The sequence below is a fragment of the Lycium ferocissimum genome, chromosome 2 (assembly GCF_029784015.1).
Source record: "Lycium ferocissimum isolate CSIRO_LF1 chromosome 2, AGI_CSIRO_Lferr_CH_V1, whole genome shotgun sequence".
NCBI lineage: Eukaryota > Viridiplantae > Streptophyta > Magnoliopsida > Solanales > Solanaceae > Lycium > Lycium ferocissimum.
This window is the reverse complement of record NC_081343.1, coordinates 5,122,727-5,134,399: the sequence shown is the minus strand read 5'-3', so window position 1 is coordinate 5,134,399 and position 11,673 is coordinate 5,122,727. Positions and strand designations below refer to the sequence as shown.

At 36.3% G+C, this 11,673-nt stretch overlaps 1 protein-coding gene across 4 annotated transcripts; it reads left to right on the top strand.

Moving 5' to 3' along the window:
- Positions 1–624: 624 nt before the first annotated feature.
- Positions 625–10,965, top strand: LOC132033075 (uncharacterized). 4 transcript variants are annotated; one of them, XM_059422954.1, is made up of 4 exons: positions 625–721; positions 1,515–1,568; positions 5,794–5,929; positions 10,623–10,965. In XM_059422954.1, exons 2-4 carry the CDS (start codon positions 1,528–1,530, stop codon positions 10,734–10,736), a joined length of 291 nt encoding a protein of 96 aa, XP_059278937.1. In that variant the 5' UTR covers positions 625–721; positions 1,515–1,527; the 3' UTR covers positions 10,737–10,965. The 4 variants fall into 4 exon arrangements, 3 of the variants coding, with proteins under 3 accessions (XP_059278937.1, XP_059278924.1, XP_059278929.1); XM_059422941.1 differs by having other exon boundaries at positions 644–721; positions 5,789–5,929; XR_009408661.1 differs by lacking the exon at positions 625–721 and adding an exon at positions 763–810 and having other exon boundaries at positions 5,789–5,929.
- The last annotated feature ends 708 nt before the right edge of the window (positions 10,966–11,673 follow it).

Here is an 11,673-nt window from a genome sequence, read left to right as displayed (position 1 = left end):
TGGGCCTATCTTAAAAGGGGTTGTAAGAGGGATTCAAGTGGCAGAGCCTTTTCTTCCTCTCAATTAGCTTCTTTTGGCTTCTTTGTCAATATCTTGGACTCAATACTATGCATAATATTATATAGAAAATATGTAGTCAATTATAATAAATTTAACCTCTAGAATGTATGAAATATTAATCACATACTATTTTGAATAAAACTAGATAACAAAATATGTCCAAATTATTAATGACGCAAAAGCACAAGGAAATTACTCGAAGGAAAAGCAGGACAAAATTGGATGTCAACAATGCTCCCTTCGGCATAACTTGCTTTTCCCTTGCTTAACGTACATTGATTCTAAGATACACTCCCCTTACTGGCCGCCAAATTAATTTTTTTTTATTTTACGGTCAGTGAGCTCAAACCCGTAACTTAGACATATCAAGAAAAAGCAAGAAACTTAAAAGACCACAAATATAAAGATGGCAAAAATGAGGGAAAATTTTTAAACGCCACCCAAAAGAAGCAGAATTGCCCATTTATTAACGGGTGTTGACAAGAAAAAGAAAAGGTATATAAAATAGTAAGGGGCATGGAAGAAAAGAAGTTTGTTTAGAAAGGGAATTTGGTGATTGAAGTCGGTCTTCCATCTGTTGCTGTTTATAATACAAGAAAGAAAGGGCGTTTTTGCACGAGTTAGGAAAGGTATTTCAAGTAAACCATGGGATCGGATGAAGGTGCCGGTTTAGGAGGAATATCTACGAGTTATGTGGCAATCACTTCTTCTACTTCAATTCCTATCGATTCCAACAACCTTGGTTTTAAGGTCTCCTTTCTCTTTCAAACCCAATAGCAAGGCATGATTGATTCTTTGATAAAGCCAATATGGCTCTTAATAACACTAATTCCATCAATATCTCTTTAATCTTTTACTCCCTTCTTCCAATTTAAATGTCTTACTTTGATTGGACACGGAATTTTTAAGAAGGCTTTTCAATCTTGTGCTTCTAAGTTAAACATGTACTAAAATGTCCTTTAAATTTTTGGTTTTAAGCTTGATGTTTTAATTGTCAACTTACTAAATATAGAAAGAGGACTCTTCTCGGGACAAATCAAAAAGGAAAGTAAGACACTTTAGTTGGGAAGGAGGGAGTCGTTGGCAAGCCACCAACAGAAACGCTTGCAACTTTGTTATTTGTTGCTCCTTAACTCTTATTTTTAGATAGAGTTGGGCAGTTATGGCACCAGTCCAAGCATGTATATTTTATATTGGATATATCTATGTTGCTCGGACTCTCCAAAAATGTTGCCGCACCTGTATCTAATTCTCCAAATATGCACTATTTTTGGAGCATCCAACACGCACCCTTCGACATTTTTGAAGAGTCCGAGCAATATAGAGATATGTAACACATACTATGATGAGTTTGACCTGACGTCCACCTTAAATAATTAAACACCTGGCTGACGTCTCGTTGTCCCCCTGCATTTTATAAAGTACTGACTATAAAGGGTTCTTTGTTTCTTCAGTTGTTAAAAAAGCATGGCTGGAGAGAAGGAACTGGACTTGGCATTGCTGAACAGGTAACTGCTTTCCTTTCCTTTCAGGTCTTGTGAGTTAACCCTTTGCTCTCTTTCTCTTTAAACTTTGAGGTATCAATTGTATTATTTCTGCATTAGTTGAACGGATCTGTTCTTTAAGTTCCATGACTGTACCAGGCTTTTGCAATTCCAGTGTTTGTTGAGATTGCTTTTTCTGGCTTCTACCATTTTTTTCTAGTTGTTTATCAACTGAAACTCCCCTTCTGTGACTATATCTAATTTGATAGTTAAACGGATGTTGAAGATGATATTTCTGATCAATTTATAATGGGGATTGCTTTGATTTCATTGTTTGAACTCTCGGTTATATAATACTTTTAAAGGGTTAGGACCAGTAGAAGGCAAGGATAGGAGAATTTTTTTTTTTTTTTTTGGGGAATATGGTGACATTATAAACATCAGGACAGGCCTACAAGCTTGTACTGGAAAAGCAAAACACATCCACAGATTCATAAAATATAAAAGATCCCCCTAGACAAAAAAACTTTCTATAATGTCAAGTGTGGATCACAATCATTTATAGGGTTGTTTTTACACCAAAATGGAAAGAGAATTATACAATTTAGTTTAATTCCTTGTATGGAGTTCCTTTGTTCCTCAAAACATCTGGAATTCTTTTCCTTCTACACAGTCCACCAAATGCTTGCTGGAGCTTTCTCCACCATTTCTTCCATTTGACACGCCCAATTACACCACTCAAGCACCTCAGAAGATCAGCTGTAACCTTTGGCATAACCCAGCTCATACCAAAAATGTCCAAGAACGTTTTCCATAGTTGAAAAGTGACAACACAGTGTAAGAACAAATGAGAGTTATCCTCTTATCTTCTTTTCATGTAAGTAGCATCAGAACTTAGTTGGAAGCTCCTCTTGCTTAGGTTTTCATGAGTTAGACAAGCCTTTCTAGCTACTTACCATGTGAAGCACAGAACCTTAGAGGGTGCATTAACCTTCCAAATTTATCTCCATGGCCATGGCCCTCCTGATTATTCCCCATCAAAATTTTATAGGTAGACCTGACTGAAAATCCTGGCGTTAATACCTTTCCAGTTTAAAGAGTCTTCACTGCTGGAAATCCCTTGAATTTTATTGGATTAACAATTCAGCGACTCTCTCCAATTCCCAATCATGCAGTAATCTTCAGAAACTTAGATTCCAGCCCTTGTGTCCTCTAACTATTCTACTTTAGATTGGGGATTTGTTACTAAAAAACGATAGGATAATGGTCTTTTAGAGGGTCATGTCCTTTCCAGTTATCACCCAAAATGTTGTTTTCCTGCGATTTCCTAATTTGATTTTAGTATACCTGACAAAACTGGATAACTGGGCCATAAGGAAAAGATTGGTTTCCAATTACTAGTTCCATATGTGAATTAATCTTCTTGGTGCACCTTTGGGATCTCTGGCCATATTTGACTGCTATACCTTCCTGTTGGTCATTGTTGTATTTCCATAACCATTTGAATAGGACGCTTCTATTCTGCAGCCGTAAGTTTTTGACTCTCAATTCCCGTGCTCTTTGCTTGCAGTGTAGTTTTCTATTTCACCAACTGAAAAACTTTTTCCTCCTTGTTAAAGTTCCATCCAAGGGTGTCCAGCCTCTTATTCAAATAGAGATATCACATATGTTGGTAATGAGTCCAATACAGGGTTCACTAGAATTGCTCTGAGATATTGAGATTTCCATTTGGCTTGTCTCTTCTCACTTCTTTATAGCATCCCTTCCCATATCTTTGAAACTTTATGTTTTGCACCCACAGCCAAACCAAGCTACGTAGTCGGCAAGCTGCCAATCTCACATGTCAGAGTGCCTGCTAGAATGTGCAGTTGAGGAACCATGTTTATGGTGAGAAGTTGGCTTGTTTCCCAGTTGACATAAAGGACTAAAGTGGCTTCAAATATTGTGAGGATTAGCCTAATATGTCTCGGTTGGTCAACTTTAGCTTCACACATGATTAGATAGTCATCAGTATATAGTAGATGAGATATGTCCAGATTTCAGCTAGGACTGTTAGAGGCGTTGAAACCACTTATCCATCCATTTACGTTCGCCTTCTGATCATATGGTTAAGACTTTTCATAGCTAGGATAAATAGGAAAGGGAAGAGGAGATCTCCTTGTCTGAGACCTCTTTATGAGGAAAGAGGCGTTCAGGGGATCCATTTATTAGTTCAGAGAACCTAACAGAACTAATGCAAAATCAGATCCAAATTTAGCCATTTACTCCCAAACCTACGTCCTTCATAATTTTGATTAAATACCTCTCATGTTCATGGTCAAAGACATTCTCTAAATCCAACTTGCATAGGATTCCAGGTTTGCGACTCTTGTCTAGAGTCCACACACTCAGTTGCTACTAGAGTTGCATCCAGAATCTGCCTCCCTCTATTGAATGCCATTGGTTGCTCATCAACTAAGTGATTTATTGCCACTTTAAGCCTCTACATCTTAGAGATAATCTTGTACACACTTCCAATGAGATTGATTGGTCTATAGTCCCTTAGCTCCTTTCTACTTTGGTATTAAAACAATATAAGTTGCATTAATACTTTTCTCAAGAAGTTCCTTAGAATAGAAATTTTCCACTGTCTTCGTTAAGTCCTTCTTTACAGTCTGGGATTTGTGGAAAGACCCTACAGAGTACCCATCTGGTGCCTTGTCAACAACACACAATCTGATTTTAATTAAAATTTCTTCTTCCTCAAAAGGTCTTTGCAACCAGACATCCTCCTCCCCTGACAATCTTGGGCATTCGGAGTGATTAAATTCAGGTCTCCAAGGTTCAGTTTCAGTATAAAGGTTCATATAATACTATGAGGATCTCTGTTTTCATAGCCTCTGGATCAGAGATAAGCTCTCCATTGACCTTAAGTTTGTCCAAATTGATCAACCTTCTACGATTATCAGCCACTCTGTGGAAAAGTTGGTGTTTTTATCTCCTCCCTTCAGCCATAGCACTCTAAATTTTTGTCTCCAGGCTATCTCTTCATATCTTGTCACTTTATCAAATTTCATTTCTAAACCTGTCCAGGATGCAATTTCCTCATCAGTAAGGTCTCTTTGCTCCTGTAACTTTTCTAATTTTTTGAACCTCCTCCAGCAAATCTGAGTTCAGTTTTTGCAGACTACCATAGTTTGCAAGACTCCATTCCTTTAGCTTTGTTTTTAGCATCCTTAACAGGAAGGCTAAAATGTAATCAGGCATGCCTTTGACCTCAAAAGAGTTCCACTGCCTATTGATCATACAAGGATAGGAGACTTGTTATGTACCTTTAAACTTTTAAAGATTTTCATCTTGGGACTTCATAAAGAAAGAAAAAGCAAAAGAAAAGAGAATAAACAAATTTTTCATTGTTGGGACCACGGGGAGCGACTTCTACATATCCAAGCATTCACTTACTTTGCAATATTTTCATTAATGGCACCTGAGAATGATGAACACCCCCCCCCCCCCCAAAAAAAAAAAAAAAAAAAAAAAAGGTATATTTGAGAGGAGGTGCAGCTCCTATATTAAATGAATATAAAAGCACTCAAATGTATATGTAAATCTTAAAGCCAAGTTATCCCTGCAGAGATGTGGATGCCCTGAAAAATGTAACCAGCAGTCCAGCACTATATCATCAGGCTTTGGCTCTTCCGTATCAGCTAACACAATGATAATTTATTGACCTCTTGTGATCTCCTTTTGCAATGGCCACATACTAACTTCATAGTTATGGTCAACGAACTCCGAACATTAGTTCTCGTGTTTGGATATTGTATTGCTTCTTTGGAAAGAAGAGGCCTTCATCTAATATTTTTGTATACCTTCTCAGTCTCCTTCTAGATCCAGTTCTCCTATCCTCTCTGCCTTCACCCTCTTTGGTGATAGCCATTTGTTGATCTCCATCAATAGCATACGTTCTTTTTTACTTTCTGTTTTTTCATGTGCCTGACAGTGGGTCTATGTTGATGCATATTGTGGTAAATGCATCAGCAGTTCATCATTCCTATGCACCGACCATCTGTCTTACCCATTATCTGCCCTCTAGAAACTGCCGTCGCCTTTAAAAGAATGGCTAGGTAAGCCACAAGCTTATATTATGGTCTGGTCACACGATTCTTCTATTAAATGTGCTGTAGATAATATATCTTTACTTTTGGAACCCTTGTTTGCATTTTGTTGTAATGTGAAGGTTTCTGATCTGTTTGTGGCCTCAACAGGGCAGATTGGAACCGGTGCCAGCTTATATTAAGAAAAATAAGAGAGGCTTGGGAGCAGAGAAGCCAAAAAAGGCAGCACCGCACCCAAAAAGTCCCGGGCATTCCTCTGGCAAGATCTTAAAAGATGGGGACAAAGTGACTGTAAGTTTCCATTCCTCTGAATGCATATTCTAACACTTGTTTCAAATTGATGCTATTAAAGCTATTTGCTCTTTATGTTTGGAAGCTTAGTGAGACGTATGACATGTATTTACAAGTTCCAAACACAATAACCTATCCCTTTGATCCTCTCAATCACTTCAGTGATAGGGATAGATACCGTTGGCATGTGTGATAAAAAGGAGATGTGCTTTGGTGGGAGGGAAGGTGATGTAGGAAAGGGGTTTATTAGCCGACAATAGGGCAAGGAAACTATTAAAGGTCATTCGGTCAAAATAGAGCTGATCTAATGTCTGGCTTTGCAATAAAGTTGATGGTTGTAGAAAATAGTCTGAAAACCCACCTACATTTCTTGGTATTGGCCCTTTATGGTGTGGTTATGTAAAGTACCAAACAAGTAGTTCGCTTAACAGAAGCACGGAGCAACGACTATTCTGGACTATTTGACATGAGGCTATGATGAATCAGTACATTTTCATAGAGCTTATCATTTCACTGTTGAGATAATAGATTCTGTAGCCCATATATTTTTTTCTTTGATTACCGAAAAATACCTTAGTGCCAGTGCTACACTGTTTGGAACTCACAGCATTTGAGGTTTTTTTTGACTAGGCTAGAATATAGTTTTAGTAGAATCCGCTTTTACTGTTAATATGAATGAATATTGATTTTTTTTTTTTTTCTCCATTGATATCCCTGCATCCTTTGTCCTAGTCCATGTGAGGAAGTAAGAAATAAGTTTTGTGGAAACTTGGTGGTCAATTGGTTTGTCAACGATATTATGCTGTGATTTCAATGTAGGGATTATAATACACATGCTTGGTTTTAAACTATACGAATTCGGATAATTCATTTAATCTTGACCTTCTTTAAGAAAGCTATTCTGCATTGCGGGTAGCCTGAACCAGCCTGAGATGGGGCTAGCTTTGACGAGCGCTCTCTCTTTCACTGGAGTGATGGGCACATGCTTCTCAGTATTGATTCGTATGGAATTAGGACGACCGGGTGAATAAAGACGCTAACCGATTAGTTAGAGAAAAGGGCTCTGGCAAAAGGGCAAATTTTTTATTCTACTTGTTTTATCAAGAAATAGCTAATCATTATCTCACATTAGATTCCAGTATAAAATTACACTAGTATAACTCATACCGAAATAAAAAATGTAACCAAACAAAGAATAAAATAATACCACATCTTGTAAAGGGGATTATATTTAATAAGGTGCAAAGTATGGATTCTTATATCCCTAGTGTTTTGAGAGTGTGAAGCGCAAAAAAGCAACAACGGCTTGATTCGTGTAAAGCGTGAGGCGAAGCGCTCACTTCATTGAAGTGAATGCCATTTTATTAATTAAAAAAAAAATCAAAATAAACCTTGCACAGAAAGTAAATAATTGAACTAAAAAGGCCTCAACATAAATAGTATATAGAAGCAAATCATTCAATCTAAAAACTAAAATGTCGATAGCATAAAGTCCGATCAAGTACAAGCAAAATCAAAACCAAAACACAAATGGATCAGCACCATATTTTTCTTCAGGATTGTCATAATCTCCGTCATCGTCATCATTATATTCTTTATCATCTTGTTCTTCCTCTCAACTTCATCAATTAGGGATCGAGTTGTAGCAAACTTCTTTTCCCTTGTGGCTACTCCCTCTTAAACCATAAATGCTCTCCCCAACTCCACTTGCCTCCCCAACATCACCCCAAGTGAAATTCAAATCCCCATCAAATACTTCTTCGCCTTCATGATTTTCAGGGACTCCAGTTAGCCATTCATTAGCCTTGTCAATATTGTCCAAAGTAATTGGATCAATTACATTGCGAGCGTCATAACAACGCTCAGTGCTCTATGATGTTTTCTTTTTTGATAAAGCAAGTAATATTAATAAAAGGCATCAAGAAGATGCAAGATTTACAAGATATGGCATTTGAGCTTACAAAAAATGACTGGCTGGCTGTACAAAAACTATCTAAGCCAGAGTTAAATGAGCTATAAAACCAAAAGATGTTCTGCATTATCAACAGGAGCCAAGTTGGACCAACTAAACAAATTGGCAATACACCTTGCCTTCAAAAGACCTAAAGGAGTTGACTCCCCATCAAAACATCTCCTATTCTTTCTAACCAGATACACCAAAATATACAAGCAGGTACTATGTTCCAGATCTTCTTGATGGCTTTGTCAACTCTTCATTGGCTCCAGCTCTCATAAGCTTCCTTAACTGAGAGAGGTGTGGTCCAATTGAGACCAAATAGGCAAAAAAACATGTTCCAGAAATCTGAGGCCACCCCACAGTGAATGAATAGATGCCTGTTAGTTTCAACCTCCTTTTTGCACATATAGCATCTACTTGGAAGTTGTATTTTCCTTTTCCTTTTATGAACACTGGATCATTGAGACGCTTTAGGTCCAGTCTATTCATCATCTTGGTATGAATTTGCAAATAAGTTGTGGCAAATAATTAATAGGAGTTAGGACAATTGAGATATAATTTACTTTATTAATCTATACTATTATAGAAATGAGCTCTAATTTAAATGTTGAAAGACTAGAACACTCTTTTAATAGTATGTTTTTATATTTATTAATAATAATAGTAGTAATAAAAGAAAAAGCTAAAAAGTATTTGTCATTTTCAACATTAAGTTAGCTACATATGATTACATTCGTTATTTTCAAAATCTTATAATTTTTCTTTAAGTAATTCCTTAACTCAAGCATATTTATAATAATGTTTATGTGATTAATTTTTTTTCACGCATTATACTGATATGGTGTACATGTGCAACGTGCGTACCGAGAGACTAGTATACTGAATCTTTCTTCTTACATGTTCAAACACGCTCCAATTCCTCTCACATCCGAATGAGCTACAAGTTAGATTTGTACCTTTGATGACAAACCTTGGGAAGGGTGGAGTGGAGAGTTATAATGCTTCCATCCTTCCAACTGTAGAAGTAGAATAAATGTTCAAAAGTTTATAAGTATAAAGAAATTAAAAGAAGTTAAAGCTATAGAGAAGCATAGAAGCACTCGCTTACCTGGTGACCTCGTCTTTCTTTGTCTAACAACCATTGGAACTCCAAAAAGTTCGTCAGGATTCCTGCAAGTACCAAGCTGCTCCGTCATACTTCCTCTGTCCCAATTTATATGGCATGTTTCGCTTCTCGAGATTCAAATTAAGTGAGCTTTGATCTATATTTTTTGAATATCTGAATTTTAATTCTAAAATATTAAGTTGATCTAATTCAATTTAGCTTCAAAGATTAGTCAAGTTGACTCTCGAGAATCGAAAAGTTCCACATAAATTGGGAGCGAGGGAGTAATATCTTTCTCTCTAATATCAGGAGCCACCTTAGCAATACATTCATAGAACCCTTCCGCACTTTCGAATCTAGCCCTTTCCAAGGCCTCATGTACATGAATATATGTAACTTGTGCAAAAATAGTATTTCAAGGTTCTTGCACCCATGTGAGCATCACTTGGTCAAAATTGGTGTCTTTCAATGTTTGATGAGAATCTTGAAATAGGATGCAAAAGTGGAGGAGAATTTGGATGGTAATTTCCAAAAGATATGTACGATATGTCATTTGGATCCATTTGAAGGTGATAAAAAAATAGGTGTATTACCACTCATGGGAAGGTTACAAATATTGGGTCCGGTCGGGTCAGTCCTTTTTACATTTGGTCTGTATTTATAGTCTTACAAATTTTTAAAAAAAAGGCTAATATGTAGAGTAAAAATTATGACTCATCGGAGTGTTGGGTATTCTGGCAGTTGTGACTTTTGTGTTGGTAGGTGAATTCTGTTAGAAACGTAGTTATGTGACGGTGGATAAAAGTCATAGTTATGTGACTATTTATGAAATTGCTTGAGATTTTGTCTCTGATCTCCATTTGAAGATGTTCATGGAATTGTAACTCATTATAAGATGGGAGTGAGAAGGACACAAGAAAAGTGTCTTTAGTAAAGCAGAGCACACCTTGTGCATATAAAGATTGAGAGTTTGGATGAAGTGGTGCTTTCATTGGGATTGAAGGAAAGGTGGGCACTGGTTTGTCTGTGGATTACTGGACCATTTGGGATTTGACTTCTGTAGAGGAGGTGGAGTCTGGGAGGGAAAGCTGAGGATAGAGAACTCCTAAATTTAGTAAATTGGTGTTGCTAAAGGTTAACTAGAGAGCTGCTTCACGGAATGGATAGAATAGAATAGAAGTATGTCAAATAAAAACGGATATTCTACGAAAGAATACATCTTTTCTTCTGTTATTTTCATCAGTCTGAAGAGGGAAAAGATGTTATAGTTTGATGATGTGCAAATTAATTACTTTGCCGCCTATGTCATGCAATGCTGGCAAAATATTGGAACCAGGATATTTACATTAGCTTAATTTTCAAGCTGTTATATGTATTTATTGTCCATTAGATAATTTGAAGGATGAAATATGGATATACGTATTTTGGATGTATCAGTGGAATTCATATCCGAATTGGCGCTGATATCTCTTTGTTTTAGGTCTGCTGGAGGATTTGATGTCTTCTCTGTATCTATTGCCTATCAGTGTATTAGTTTTTGCACCCAATTTGCTTAAATTATTTTATTTTGGCTGCCTGTTCTTTTTTGCCTATTAAACTGATGATGATGGGGTACACTTTGTGATGTACAGAAAACGAAGGGGATCTCTAAAAAGATGAAGAAAGTACTGGAATTTGAGAAGCGTATGCAAGAGAAAGAATTTGAGCGAGCATTCTTTAGGGAATTTTGGCCAGATAATGTTTAGTTCATCTTATTCTCTTTCCCTATCTGTTTTTTTAAGCCATCCACTTCTACCTTTTGGATGGATATTCATTTTCATTGATTTTAACACATGTAGAATCATACCCAACTTTGAGATATTTGTAAATATTCTGAAGTGTACATGACATGATGTCAGTAGCCGTATCGCACTTATTACTATCTGGAGGAAAACATGACAAATGTATCAGTATCTAGAAAAGTGCTTGTTACGTGCCATATTAACCAATTCCATTGGCTTAAACATCTTTTTTTTTTTTTTTTTTTTTTTTTTTTTTAACAATCTTCAATTTAGAATGTTACACATATCTTTTTTGTACAACTTTTGAGTATGTGTTTTATCTTCAAAATCTTTAGTAGCACCAGCGACAACCATGCGAAATTATCTTGCATGTCATTGTAAAATGAACATAGTAAGTTTTGGAAGACGGGGAGTATATCAGACTGAAGGGTGACCCCACAGGAGAGAGTGTCTCCGTCCAATTAGCATGATTATAATAACGTGATTACTTAGGTCATTCAACTAATAGAAATTGAGCAAAAACTGTCTTTTTGTTTTTATTATTGTTTGTAATAGAAAAGTTACTTTGTTCTTTTGATTTCACATGCAATCACTTTTTTTTGTTTTGTCACAAAAAAGTTACTATATTTTTGTCATTTCACATACAGAATTTGTCACTACACTCGGGTGAAATTTTTAGCCACTTACCTAACGTAACAATATTTTACTGTTGCCAAAATAATCTATGTCACTTAAATTTCAAAAAAAAAAAATAAAAAATCACACATTTGACTAATGAACTTAAAAGTTAAAACTAAAAACCCAACCTGCTAGTTGTTATTTTGAAAAAGAATTTGGGATCGTAATATTTAATTCTATGAGGTGCATTGTTGGAATAGGTTTGAGCAATTTTCTGGATCTA

Bases quoted from the DNA above. Each gene is read 5' to 3' on its own strand.
- LOC132033075 (XM_059422941.1), top strand. The intron at 1,569-5,788 runs GTAACTGCTTTC...TGGCCTCAACAG, and splicing joins GACTTGGCATTGCTGAACAG to GGCAGATTGGAACCGGTGCC. The intron at 5,930-10,622 runs GTAAGTTTCCAT...TGTGATGTACAG, and splicing joins AAGATGGGGACAAAGTGACT to AAAACGAAGGGGATCTCTAA.